This window comes from Setaria italica, chromosome IV, assembly GCF_000263155.2.
Source record: "Setaria italica strain Yugu1 chromosome IV, Setaria_italica_v2.0, whole genome shotgun sequence".
Taxonomy (NCBI): domain Eukaryota; kingdom Viridiplantae; phylum Streptophyta; class Magnoliopsida; order Poales; family Poaceae; genus Setaria; species Setaria italica.
The window spans coordinates 39,182,902-39,197,372 of NC_028453.1; the positions used below are offsets into that span (position 1 = coordinate 39,182,902).

Sequence of the window (14,471 nt, forward strand, 5' to 3'; positions counted from 1 at the left end):
TCTGGAGCATCAAAAAGGTAATACACATATTTTTAAAAATTGATCATACTACTGGTGCTATTTTGTTGCTACTGTCATATGTAAAAGTCTAGTTTTGGCATACACAGGTCAATTTTAGATTCAAATGAACCTCTGCCTACTGCTGCTCTAGTCAAGGCAAAGAGCAAAAGGAAAATGAAGACTACTAAAAAGAAAACCCCAACTCCTATGCTACCACTTGACAGCCCTGCAATGGGCACAAGAAGCAAAAGGGTGGATCCTGCTAGCCCTGCAATGAGCACAAGAAGCCTAAGCAAAAGAAGGCTAAGCTTATGATCCTCATGTATTTTGTGAATTTGGATGTGAATTTGAACTCCTGTGAACTTGGATGTGAATTTGAACTCCTGTTAACTTGCATGTGAATGTCAACTCCTGTGAACTTGCATGTGAATTTGAACTCCTGAATTTGAATTAATGTGGTGTCGGTATGTGAACTTTCTATATCATGTGTCATCATCATATTTTGTCAATGTTGAAAAAATATTGTATACATGTGTTACAAATCATGTAAAAATAATATGTTACAAATCATGCAAAAAATATTGTATTTGCAAACCAGCCAGCAGCAAAAATTTTAGAAAAAAAACCTACGCAAAAAACCTACGACAAAAAATCATGCAAATACCATCAGCCATGCACCCAGCCTATATGCATGCACCCCCCTAGTGCATGGCGCCAGCGCCAGCCACCCCCTGCATGCATGCATGGCGCCACCCAGCCTGCATGCATGCACCAGCAGCGCCTAGCCACCCCCTACATGCATGCATGGCGTCAGCATGCGCTTAGGGGCAAAAACATCTTCTTAACAGCGAGTTACACGTATGCATGTGACAGAGCATAGGTGACAAATAGGGAACGAAAGTTGAAGCGAGTGTCAAATAGGGAACGAAGAAAATTTCAGGGCCAAGAAAGGAATGACTCATTTTCCCAGTGTTAAATAAGGAATTTTCTCCTCCCTTATCTCCTCGACTTCATGCTGTTCGATTCGTCGAGGGCGTCGCCGCTCTTTTCCTCAGCGGCGAGGATGGAGGCCTCGCTTCCTTTGTCGGTGTCCGAGCAGCTCGGCAACGGCGGCCCTGTCTTTGCACCCACCTCTCGGATTGGTGAGACGCGCCCACGGCCGTCCAGGCAAATCCGCCTCTCCATCGCTGCCGGGCGCGGCCGCTGTGGGGCAGTGAGGACCTCACGGACTCGAGCAAGAAGAGCGAGAAGGAGGCGACATTGACGACCGCAACCACCTTCTTGCTCCAGACCACGAGGAGCGCGAGGGACACCACGCCGCTAACCGCGAGAAAGCCTAGGCCGAGGGCGAAGCCGCCGCCATGACCTTTGTCGTGGCGGGGGTGCGAGCCCGGTGGGAGGTCAGACCTCGGCCGATCCGACGGCGGCCGCCAGGGGAGGCGGAGGCGGAGAGGCAGGCGGTAGGGATGTCGAGGGCGAAGCAGAAACGGAAGAGGTAGGCGAAGCGGCGGCGGCGGCGGCGCCGCGCTTCCCACGCTTGGAGGACGAGAAAGACTGCTTCTTGAGACGGCCATGGTTCTTGACGACGAGGTCGGCGAGGGAGGTGGGGAAGCCGATCTGGACGCGGAGGGGCTCAGCTTGGGAGGGGCGGAGAGAGGTGAGGAGGCAGCCGTACGGGCATTCCTTCGGCGGGCTGGGCATCGGCGGCCGCGCCCGTCATCGGCGAGCATATGAGGCCGCCGCGCACGGGGGTCGGGGTGGGGCCGCGGGGGTGAGATTGGGAGGGGAGAGGGGGTTCGTGGCTTTCTGGTTGGGTTTGGTGCTCTGGTTTGCCAACTAGAGCTCACGGTACCACCGGAGATTGCGCCGGTATGTATATGCGGAGCGTAGGTCAACGAGCCTTAACAGCCGGGCCAAGTAACTGCCCAAATGGGCCGTGTCGTGCCGAGCCAGCATGATGGCTGAGGGAGCAGCTTAAGCACGACCCGTGGTATGAACCGGGCTGCACGGGCACGATGGACGCCGTGCCGTGCCGTGCCGTGCTTGGATCGGACAAAAACCCGTGCCGTAGATCGGCCCACGTGCCACGGGTCATATGGCCAGCTATAATTGCAGCACCTCGCCGGCCACGCCGCAGTTTTCTGCACCGATGAACTTGTTTTTTTTTCCAGTCTCCAAGCATGCTGAATTTTGCGGCTGGCATTCTGATTTCTGACAAGCACACGCAGTGGTCGCCAGCGAGGCGCGGACACCATGTCTACGTGTCCACCAATGCAAAGAACACCAGGGAAGAAATGACTCTGGCCCAACTGAAATTAACGACGGGCCCCGGAAACCACTATGACGTCCGTCCCAATCTAATGCCAATACGCAGAGGGTCCCAGAGATTCTGACGCCACGGGCCGGGCTTGAGATTCGGCCCACCTTCCCGCGTTCTGGTGGCTCACGCGTCCGGCGTCCTCCAACCGCACCGATATCTTCCTCTGCTAGGGTAAGGGAAGAGCGGCGATCCGTCGGCGGCGGCTAGGTGGAGGCGGTGGAGGAGCATGGCCGACGTGCAGGGCGACGAGGCGGGCCTGGAGGACGACCCTCCCCCCGAGGAAGGGCTTGTGGATCCGGATGAGGGAGTTGAAGCCGATGTCGGCGGCGGAGGCGACGAGGATGAGGAGGACGTCGACGGCCTCGCCAGCTTCCTCGAGTCGGAGATACTGTCCGGATCCAGCGCGGAGGATCCTATTGATGTGAGTGCTTTCTGTCTCTCCTCCCCCTTGATTGTTGCGCGCGAATCGAATCTGTTCATGGGAGTTGGGTTCATAAGAACGAATTGTTCGCCGCAGAAGCAGCAGCAGGAGGAAGGTGATGCGGTGAAGAATAAGCGGAAGCAGGAGTCGGGATCGGACGGAGATGGTGGTAACGGCAGTGGCAGCGGCAGCGGCAGCAGCAGCGATGGGGAGCAGAACAAGAGGGCGAGGAGGGAGGAGAAGAGAAGGCAGGCCAAAGGGAAATTCGTGGCGGTGGCGCCTCAGATCGACACGGGCATGTTCAGCAGTATCCCCCCGGAGCTGTTCCTGCAGATCTTCAAGTTCCTCTCCTCCGAGGACCTCATCTCCTGCGCGCTAGTTTGCCGCTTCATGAACGCTGCTGCATCCGACGAGACCCTCTGGCGCCGCCTGTAAGTTCGCTGATGAAGAGGCTGTGCCTATCGATTTAATTCTATAATTGATGCAATTCAACTCAATGCTTACATATCATGTGCCTTTCTTCTTCTTTTTTCAGGTATTGCATGAGGTGGGGACTGGCCTCCAATGCCAAATTCAGGGAGCGCGCTTGGAAGAACCTCTACATACAGGTAATTTCATCTGTTCATCGTTGCTACTTCTAATTCAATGTAGTCAGGGACATCAAAGATGACATTTTTATTTAGTTTTAGCGCACCCAGACGATTTGGGCACTAGATGCATGCTGTTAATGTGAACCAATGATTTGGGCACTAGGTGCATGCTGTTGAAGTGCAAAGATTGTTTCTTTTCTAGCCATACCCACAGAACAAAAATTATTCCTTTCCAATTTCGTTGCTTAACATTTTTGTTTGATGCTCCAGTTGTAGTGATTAACTCTTGCTAATGTTTTTTTTCGTTCTTAATCCCAGCGAGATAGAGAGGATATGGTTGAATTTGTGAGGAATACACCTACAGAGTTCAGGGAGTACTATATTCAGATGCAAGCGGCAAAAAGGAGTCAAGCTCCCCTTCCTTCAGAAGTAACTACTAAATTCAGGCTGCTGTTTAATCTTTTCTCACATGTCTTATGTCGACGGAGCTTAACTGTTCCACGTATGAATTTGCAGGTCAACGACGACAAGGTTATCCTTGATAAAACAGTAGCTGATCAGGTGTCTACTTGGAAAAGCAGCAGAGGGCTTACTGATGAATCAGTCAAGGGGCACTCTTGTTCTGGAAATACATGCTCTTACACCCAGATTGGTGATGCTTACATTTGTGAGAAGACTGGTCGTGTCCATGGTAATATCTATTTCCTCTCGCTATCTATACACAAATAATTTGCACAGTCCTGAAATATTTGGTTTATACTGTTTTCAGTTTGTGATGATGCTTGCCGTGAATTCGTCTTGGACCAGTCTAGTGGGCTGCTTCTTTGTACGATATCTGGGCACTGCTTTGAGAGGTGGCTGTGTCCTGATGATGAATGGGACGCTGATGATACTGTAAGTCCCATACAAAATGTGTTGCTTTCCTTTATCCATTTATGTACATGACATGGGAAATATCATCCATTGCCTGCATTATGCGATCCATTATTTTTCACCAGTTCAACTAACTTATTAGCAAATGCTACTGAACTTCTTTCTGGTTTTGTCCTCATTAAGAAGATTTGCTTATTTGGAATTTTCAGGATCAGCAACAAGGTGGTGTAGCTGATGAACCAGAGCCGTTCATGGGATCTGGACGATTCGGTAAGTCATTTTTTCTTGTTTGAAACTGAGAAAGACATAATATTGGTTTTTATCCTAGCATCATAGGCCTATTAGAAATTATGAACAATTGGGGTGTTTGGTTTGAGGAATGAGCGGATCCATCGCCATCTCACTCCTTATGTTCTTGTTTGCTTAGGAATGGTGGGTTGATCCATTAGCACTTCATTTGTCATAAGCACATAATTAGTATAGGATGGAATCATCCCACCAAAAATCAGTTTCAACTCATGATGGACCACCCCATTTAGTATGGGTGCATCTATCAACCAAACAGCCCAAAGTAGTCCTTTTACACCTTATGCAGTATATAGTGTCTATTCAATATTCATATTAAGATGCTGACAGGTTAAAATTTGAAATTCCTTATTTCTGAAATGTTGCATAGTGAAAGTGAGGATAGTAGTGTGGGTTACTGGGCCTTGGTCCTGTTTTCTTGAAAGCAACTGCCTTGCACTGTAACCTTCTACATACTTATTATCGTTGTACTCCCTTCGTCCCAGAATATAGCTACGTTTAGACTTTTTCAAAGTCAAATCTTCTCAACTTTGACTGCGAATAGAGAAATAATCATAGAGACTAATGACATAAAAATAATGTTAGTTGATTTATCATGAAACCAACTATTATAATATGTAACCTTTTCTATTTGAAATAAATTATTTTTAGAGATATTGTTGGTCAAAGTTAAAAAGATTTGACTTTTGAAAAAGCTAAACGTAGCTATATTTTGGGACGGAGGGAGTAATTTTCTTTTTTGTGAGCATTGATTTCTTGTAATGAACTGTATAGAAGGCTGTGTGTTGAATTTTTTTTTGCAGTAAAGTGGCCTATTTCATTACACTGACTTACTGACCATGATCATGCTTTGATGTTATGAACAGCCCGGGCGATTATGTTGGGTTACAACTGCAGTGATGAGAAGGAACTCGAGCATGCCTTGCGTTTCTGTTGATATGCCTTTTGTTTCTGTCGGAATGCCCTCCCCTCTTAGGTACTACATGAGGTCAGAGACTTCTACTTGTGAAGAGGAAATAAGCAGAATGCAGCCCTGTGCTGTGCGTTATCATGTTTACCCTCCAGAATGTATCTAAGAATGGAACTCCTGCGCTAGTACCAGTACTTGAGCTAGATTGCTGATCTGTTTTGATCAGCTGAGGGAGCTGTAATGTTGTTGTATAGTTTCCCTTTCCTAAGCTATCGAGATGTATGTCTGTAATAAAATAATGGTTGCAGTAATGAGCCTTTTATTTGTATGATATTGGTATATCGGCATATGCGTGAAGCATACTGGTGCTTCATGAGTTTAACTTCTCACTGGTGATGTGGGAGGGCATGACTTGCTGAAAAATAGCTAAAATGTAGTACATCAAGCACGAATGGCTTCATTTTCCATGACAAAAACCTACGTCTTTCCGTCTCTGTTTGTTTATGTATTGCTGCTAGATGCACGGAGAAGACGAGACCAATCACGTACCGTTCTGAAATTTGTGGTACAAGCAGATCAATTGAGATTCCCGGTGTAATTTTCCCCCGACTAATTTAAACGTAGAAGGAATTGCAAACCGGAGACGCCGAATAATTTGAAAGTGACGGTCACAGCAGAAAGAGCAGCTCACAAAGGTGATTTCTGGAGCTCAATTTTCAATGTGCACAAAATGAGTATAGTTCCGGATGGTTGTTTACAACATCAGACGGCCTATCTAGCAGACTAGCCCTGTTAAGTGTTAATCCTCCCATTCTGGTACAAGGACTCACTGCAGAGCTACTTCTTTGATGGTGCCTGCTTCGCCTGAATCTTGGGCAGAGGCATTCTGAGCTGAAGCATATTCTGGTGCTCGAAACGATTCTCCAGCTCACTCATTTGCTGATTTTTGGCGGACACAACTTCAGCAAATGCCTTCTAAAGCGCAACCATGGTAGCCTTTTACACATCGGGGAACACGGCACCTCTCATTGCGGATGTCAAACCAGTCTGACAAAGATCATTGTACCAAGCAGCTTGAAGCTCAGCGGAGCTAACGCCGGGCTCCAATGACCGATTTACCGCAATACTACCCTCTGAATTCATGGTCCATCGCTTCAATATGTACTCCTCCAATAGATACCAAACCCCATCCATGAAGAAGATCCTAAGCACATGCCTGCACAGCACCCCAGCATACTCAAGCATGCAGCATGTGCATTTCGCTTGCTGGTCTGACCGGTTGAAGGTCACCGTATAGCTCCGGCCATTGTCTTCCTCTCTCGACACAACAAACTTGAAGACCATTCCTTCCTCAAATTTATCGGCGTTATAGCCCAGTGATTCGATGAACTCCTCCTGAAGCACCTCGAAAACGGCTCTTGGTAGACGTTTGCGGCCTGCCTTTCCATTACAGAAGGAGTCTTCAAGTTAGGCTTCAGGTATAGTGTCCCAAAGTCAGCTTCAGCCTCCTCCTTAGAGCGCAATGCCATCTCTTGCTCAAACCTGGAGATGAAGGCAAGCAATGTGATCTTCGTGTTGAAATGTGCCTTGAAGAAGGTTCTCGGATTGTTGTGACTTGAACAGCTCAAGGAAGAAGAACCCCTTTTGATACACCAAGCCCATTACTGCCTGGAATCATACAGTGACTGAAGCCAAGCATTCTCCCGGAGACTGTACTTGTCAAGAACATAATTGTGATGACCCGATAAGCTAGTGGGCTGAGTAATAGACTAGATGGGCCTACATACCGTCACTAGGTAGAGAAAGCCTATGTACTGGTCGGCCTTTGAGGCAGACTATGTAAGCACTACAGTCACTCATGAACGGGTATCGAAGAACAACGTAACTAAAATCCCTAAACCTATCATGTTCATCTTCGTCCTCCCCAAGCCGCCGCTACTGCCGGCGTCGCGATTCCGTCTAAGGCTCACCGGTGCACCACCAGCGTAGTCAAGGATCGTGACGCTTGGTATCAGAGCAGTCGATCTGGCACCTTCCCAAATACCTACCACCTCAAATCGCCGCCAAATTCGCCCGCCACCACACCAAGCACACCACCACCACCACCACCGCCGCCACCGCCACCACAACCTCAACCACAAGGGAAGAAGCCCCGCTCACCAACGCTAACCTAGTGGATGATGACAGCCGAGGAAAAGCTCGACCTCCTGGTCACGGAAGTGAAGAACCTCCAACTGGATCAAGTGAAGCTCCTCACCAAGGTTGACTCCATCAACACCTGGAGCATTACTGCGGAAAAGGGGAGCGGGCCAGCAGCCACAGCTTCGACAAGAGTCACTAGGGTGCCGATCCTGGTACATCCACACCCGATCCCATCCTGATCAAGGGTGCGTACCATAATCCCAAAAACATGAACCTGAATTTTGATTTCTCCTATCCGAATGATAGGAAGTATGGTTTTCATGCTAGTCAAAATGCACCGAGAGAATTCAAACTACCCATAATAGATTTTCCTATATTTGAGGGAGAGCATCCTAAAGTTTGGAGAGAGAAGTGTCAAAAATATTTTGCTATGTATGGTGTCCCTGTCCATCTGTGGGTTCCTTTTGCCACCATAAACTTCACAATGCAGCTCTTTAGCTCCTAACCTATGAAGCTCAACACACAGTTGATAGTTGGCCTGAATTATGCATTGCTGTAGAGCAAAAGTTTGGGAGAGATCTCTACCACAATTATATGAGTGATCTTCTATCTATTAGGCAAATTAGAGATGTGTCAGAATACTCTGAGAGATTTGAACAGGCTAAACATAGAGTGTTGGTCCATAATAGAGAGATTGGAGAAATGTTTTTTTCAAAAAATCATAGATGGCCTTAAATGCAGCATTAGCAATGCCATAACACTGCATAAACCAAGAACAGCTGATGCCACTTTGTCATTGGCTCTAATGCAGGAGGAATTACTGGAAGCATCCAGTAAACAATTCTCCAACAGATCTCGAGAATACAGCAAGAGCACTATCAAGACCTCAAGTCCATACACTGCTGGAAATTCATCTTCTCCAGGGGTGCTTAGGCCTGTTCCTGGAAATGATAAGGCACAAGGGGATAACAGAAGCTATGAACTATATGAAGCTCTCAGGGCAAAGAGACGAGCTAGTGGTTTATGCATGAAGTGCGGGGAACCATAAAGCCCACAACACAGATGTCTGAAGCAGGTGGGTCTTCATCTGGTAGAAGAACTCAGGGAGCTACTTCAACATCAAAATGCTGACAGTGATCATGGCAGCGACAACAGCAGCCAAGATAGTGAGGAAGAACTTCTCACAATATCCATGTGTGCAGTCAATGGGACCTAAGGTGAGAAGACCATACGACTACAAGATCTCATTCAGAATCAAGAAATACTCATCCTAGTGGATTCTGGCAGCTCAGGGACATTCATCAATGGTGATCTAGTTCAAAGGCTAAAGTTGCATACAAAGGCTGTAGATAGAGTACAGGTCACAATAGCTGGGGGCATATGACATGATACTGGGCATGGACTGGTTGGAAGACCACATCCCCATGATACTGGGCATATGACAGATGCTGGAGTATTACCACTGGGGGCATATGACATGATACTGGGCATGGACTGGTTGGAAGACCACATCCCCATGTGGGTACACTGGAAGAGAAAAAGGCTCATATTCACTCATAATGGCAGGAGAATCACACTAAAAGGGGTGAAAGATTGCTTAACACACTACAAGAAAGTAACTATTAAGAAGCTCATATTCACTCATAATGGCAGGAGAATCACACTAAAAGGGGTGAAAGATTGCTTAACACACTACAAGAAAGTAACTATTGCAGTACAATAAGTATTGAGCAAGAACGAAGACCTCTTCAAAGAACCATAACAGCTTCCACCACAAAGGTCCTTTGATCACACAATTCCGCTATTACAAGGTGTTAAACTAGTGAACATCAAGCCATACAGATATTCACTATCACAGAAGGATGAAATAGAGAGATAGATCAAAGAAATGCTTCAACATGGGATCATTTAGCCTATCACAAGTCCCTTTGCATCACTAGTCCTCTTAGTGAAGAAGAAGGACAGAACATGGAGATTTTGTATGGATTCCAGATATTTGAATGATATTGCAGTGAAGAACAAGTCTCCACTATCCATTGTAGATAAGCTGCTGGATGAACTTCATGGAGCATAATGGTTCACAAAGTTAGATCTCAGGTCGGGATATCACCAGATAAGGGTCCTACCAACAGATGAGATTGAAACAACATTCAAGACACACAATGGTCACTGGCAATTCAAAGTCATGCCTTTCTGGATTACCAATGCACCAGCAATGTTCCAGGTCATCATGAATACTATATTTGCTGAACAACTACGAAAATTTGTATGGTGTTTGTAGATGACATACTGATCTACAACAAAAACTTAGAAGAGCATCAACAACACTTGGAAGTGGTGTTTGATATATTGAGGGACAACAAGCTGTATATTAAGAAGTCCAAATGTACATTTGCACAATAGCAGCTTGAGTACTTGGGGCATATAATTGGGGCTGATGGTGTTCAAATAGACCCCACAAAGATCCAGGCAGTACAAAATTGGCCTTCACCAATTGATCAGAAGCAACTTCGAGGATTTCTTAGTCTATCAAGCTATTACAGGAAATTTATCAAGAACTATGGCCTCATCAGCAGGCTACTAATAGATCTGTTAAAGAAGAATACCCCATATATATGGACACCGAAGTTACATGCCAGCTTTGACACACTAAAGAAAGCATTAGTGGAAGCTCCTGTGTTAGCATTACCCAACTTCAAAAAGCAGCTTGTCTTAGAAACAGATGCTTCTGATAAAGGAATCGGTGTTGTCCTGATGCAAGACAATCACCCAATAGCCTATCTTAGTAAGGCATTGGGTAGAAAGCGCAAGCAATGTCAGCTTATGAAAAGGAGTGTTTGGCATTATTGATGGCAGTAAACAAGTGGAAATCATACCTTCAACACCAAGAGTTCACAATTGCCACAAATCACAAAAGTTTAGTCCATCTTGGGGAGCAAAAACTGCAACAAGGGCTATAGCAAAAGGCATTCATCAAGTTGCTAGACCTTAAGTACAAGATTGTGTATAAGAAAGGCAAGGAAAATAAAGCAGCATATGCTTTATCCCAGCAATAAATGACCTCAGAGCAGAAGTTGTTGGCTATCCCTACCTCTACACCAAAATGGCCGGAAATAGTAGTGGAGGGCTATCAACAAGAACCTCAAAGTAAAGCACTACTAACTGAGCTTAGCTTAACAGGAACAAATGACAAAGGGTTTTCTCTCACCGATGGAGTCATCAGATATAAGAATAAAGTATGGCTAGGCAATCATACAGCAACACATAATGCAGTATTACAAGCCTTCCATTCAAGTGGACCGGGAGGCCACAGTGGCATCACCGCAACTTATCACAAGGTGAAGGGCCTATTTGCCTGGCTTGGAATGAAGCAAGGCATCAAGGATTATGTATCAAAGTGCCAAGTATGTCAACAACCCAAAAGCAAGCATTTCAAATTACCTAGTTTATTACAACCATTACCTGTACCTTCACAAGCCCGGCATACCATCAGCATGGATTTCATAGAAGGTCTTCCTAAATCCCAAAAATATGACACCATATTAGTTGTCATTGACAAGTTTACCAGGTATGGCCATTTCCTACCTCTGTCACACCCATTCACAGCACATACTGTAGCTCAAGCATTCTTCAGTAATGTGTACAAATTACATGGTCTACCTATAGTCATCATATCTGATAAAGATATGATTTTCTCAAGCACATTATGGCAAGAATTGTTTAAACTCACCGAAACAACACTCAATATGAGCTCTAGTTACCACCCCAAACTGATGGGCAAACTGAATGCCTTAATTAATCCCTGGAAACATACTTGAGGTGTTTGACTCATGCTTGCCCTACCAAGTGGTCATCTTGGATCAGTCTAGCTGAGTTCTGGTACAGCACAAACTATCACCCTGCTCATAATAAGACACCATTTGAAGTATTATATGGGCACCTACCTTGACACTTTGGAATTGCACATGAAAGCAAATGTACTATGCCAAATCTGGAATAGTGGCTCACTGAAAGAGCTAATATGGGAAAACTAATTCAACAAAATCTGCTAAGAGCATAGGCCAGAATGAAGGCTCAAGCTGATAAGCATCGTCAAGAAAGAGAGTTTAATGTAGGTGACTGGGTGTACTTGAAACTTCAACCTTATGCTCAGCTCTAGACGTTCAAGTCGGAAATTAAGCTACAAGATCTTTGGTCCATATCTCATCATCCAGAAAATTTTACAAGTGGCATTTAAATTGCAATTGTCAGCATCTAGTCAAATACACCCAGTGGTGCATGTCTCCCAGCTAAAGAGGGCATTGCCTCCAACTGTTGAGGTAAGTTCTGACCATGATCTCTAATGCATTTATGAGAATATTACTCCTGTGCCAGATACAATCCTTGACAGTTGTGTGCGCAAAGTGGGCAACACTGCTATACCATATGCATTCATATCTTGGAAAGAGTTACCTACTGCCTAGACAACATGGGAAAACCTTCACTATCTTCATCAGAAGTATCCAGCACTAGCAGCTTGAGGACAAGCTGTTGCTCATGGAGGGGGGCATGTGACGACCCGATAAGCCAATGGACTGAGTAATAGACTAGATGGGCCTACGTGCCATCACTAGGTAGAGAAAGCCGATGCACTATTCAACCTTTGAGGCAGACTATGTAAGCGCTACAGGCACTCGTGAACGCATATCGAAGAACAACGTAACTAAAATACCTAAATCTATCATGTTCATCTTCTTCCTCCCTAAGCCACCGCCGCCACCTGCGTCGCGATTCCGTCCAAGACTCACCGGTACGCCACTAGTGTAGTCAAGGATCGTGACTTATTCAGGTTCTCGGATTGTTGTGACTACAGCTCAGGGAAGAAGAACCCCTTCTGATACACCCAAGCCCATTGCTGCCTGGAATCATACAGTGACTGAAGCCAAGCATTCTCCCAAAGACTGTACTTATCAAGAACATACCCCCACCGGGCCTCAAACTCCTCAACTGTGTCAGCGCCGCAGACACATTCCTTGAGATCAGCTTTCAGACTGGCATGCTTAGCATATAGCTCAGACAACCTCAACTTGCACCGGCATGGCCTAGTCCTAGTCCGTCACCAGCAGGTCGGGGTGGCGACAACTGTCGCCATCCATCACTGCGAGCCATGTGTTGAGTAGCCAGAGGTGGGTGGTCTTGTTCTCGTCCATGAGCAGGCAACAACCGAAGGTGACCCCCTGCAGGTGGTGATTCACACCCCAGAACACCATGAGCGGTGGCATGTACCTTGTCCTCCGATACGTGGTGTCAAGTGCCACAGCGTCGTCGAAGCTGCCGTACGCCGCGCGCGCCCTAGCATCGGCCCAGAACACCGCGGAGATGCGGTTGCCGCTGTCGACCTGCAACACGTGGAAGAACCCGAGGCTATCAACCTGCCGCATCCATAGATGCTCAAGTACACCCTGCACCTCATCGAATTCATCGGAAGGTTCCACTCCAGCAACCTCTCCATTGGGTATTCCGTCGACTGCTCTGGTGGGCATCCTGTTCGGTACTCCCCCTCAAAGGGAACAAATCGCAGAAGGGGACAGATTGCAGAGCATGAAAGATTTGGATTTGGTTGTTCCCTAGCCAACAAAACAAGAAACCAATCCTAGGCCTGATGGATCTGAAGTTCTGAACCCTCTAGGGCGGCAGAGGAGGAGAATTGAGCTGACATGCTTCAGTGGAAGGTGGCTTCGAGATCGGCGGCGCAGTTAGGAGAATAGGGTAGTCGGGTAGTCGTAAGGTGACGAATCGGCTGCAGGCCGTGGCGAGGCACTAGACAAGGGTGAGGTGAAATTGTTTTTTTTTCTGTGGGGGGAGGGGGGTGGAACAGGAGGAAGCCACTTTGCAGTGGAAGAGAAAATGAATTGAATTTCTACCTTTGTTACTGCTTTGCAAAATTAAAATCCGCCCACTAAATTTGTTGGAAATATAGAATCTCGACAACTCTAATTTTATAAAGAAAAATGTTATTTGGATGTGACCAAGTCAAGAATTTTTTTGCAAAAAAAAGTCAAAGGCTTTTTTTTGGACAATGAGTTATGAACAATATCTAAGTAGGAATTTTCAGAATAGCGTATCTCAGGATAACTGGGATATTTTTAGTGGTGAATATGATCCTTAGATGAGTGGTATAATTTTTAGATAAAGATATTGTTAGGTCCATGGCTATAATTACACATTATTAAAGTAGAATACTAAACCGGGAAGCAAAAGGATATAACAATCGGGACTACGACTAGTCTCGAGAAATTAGCTTTCTAAATATTGTTGACAACTGCATATTCAACTATATATGCATAGAGGAACTAGAGGCATCTTGACCTTATATATTTAGCAATATGTATGGATAGATGTGCAATTTACTATTCAATCATACTATGAAAGGGATGTCAACATTTTTAAAGACTTCACACTCATAGCATTCATTGTATTATACGAGAGCAGTGAATAGAGATACACATACAACTTAGAGGTACATCTAGTGTCGGACTACGTGTATTCTTTTAGGTGGCCTGTCTAAGTGTCTGTAGTACATATGTTGTAGTCGTTCTCATTATGCGATTAAGGTAAAAAAAACTCTCTTAATTTGTTCATACAAGTGTTCATAAATATAAGGAAATATCTAGCGAATGGTATCAATATGAAATGGTTTGTTTTGCCAAGACTTGAGCATTTATTGATATACTAGTATCTTGTAATATTAGCAAGACCTATGTCATAAAATCCTTAAAGCAAAGATGTATGCTTTTGTCGTGATTCGCATAGTTATAACTTTTGGCGGTATATTGTAAGTAACGGTGCTTAGAATGACGCCATCGTAGGATCCTTAATTAGGTCGTGTAACACATACAAGACTTTACATTTCACATAATCCGATGTCCT

The 14,471-nt window shown here is 45.6% G+C and overlaps 1 protein-coding gene and 1 pseudogene across 2 annotated transcripts; one reads left to right on the forward strand and one right to left on the reverse strand.

Annotated features, from left to right (window-relative positions):
• Nucleotides 1-996: 996 nt before the first annotated feature.
• LOC101777866 lies at nucleotides 997-1,730 on the reverse strand (annotated as a pseudogene).
• Nucleotides 1,731-2,435: 705 nt separating this feature from the next.
• Nucleotides 2,436-5,759, forward strand: LOC101770020 (F-box protein SKIP31). Of its 2 annotated transcripts, none has more exons than XM_004966341.3 (8): nucleotides 2,436-2,741; nucleotides 2,844-3,172; nucleotides 3,277-3,349; nucleotides 3,650-3,760; nucleotides 3,848-4,022; nucleotides 4,101-4,225; nucleotides 4,414-4,474; nucleotides 5,377-5,759. In XM_004966341.3, exons 1-8 carry the CDS (start codon nucleotides 2,547-2,549, stop codon nucleotides 5,445-5,447), a joined length of 1,140 nt encoding a protein of 379 aa, XP_004966398.1. In that variant the 5' UTR covers nucleotides 2,436-2,546; the 3' UTR covers nucleotides 5,448-5,759. The 2 variants fall into 2 exon arrangements, with proteins under 2 accessions (XP_004966398.1, XP_004966397.1); XM_004966340.4 differs by having other exon boundaries at nucleotides 2,440-2,741; nucleotides 2,838-3,172.
• Nucleotides 5,760-14,471: the final 8,712 nt, after the last annotated feature.

Coding starts and splice junctions, on each gene's coding strand:
- LOC101770020 (XM_004966340.4), top strand. CDS start 2,547: ATGGCCGACGTGCAGGGCGACGAGGCGGGCCTGGAGGACGACCCTCCC. Junction 3,350..3,649: donor GGAAGAACCTCTACATACAG/GTAATTTCATCT, acceptor TCTTAATCCCAG/CGAGATAGAGAGGATATGGT. Junction 4,023..4,100: donor GAAGACTGGTCGTGTCCATG/GTAATATCTATT, acceptor TACTGTTTTCAG/TTTGTGATGATGCTTGCCGT.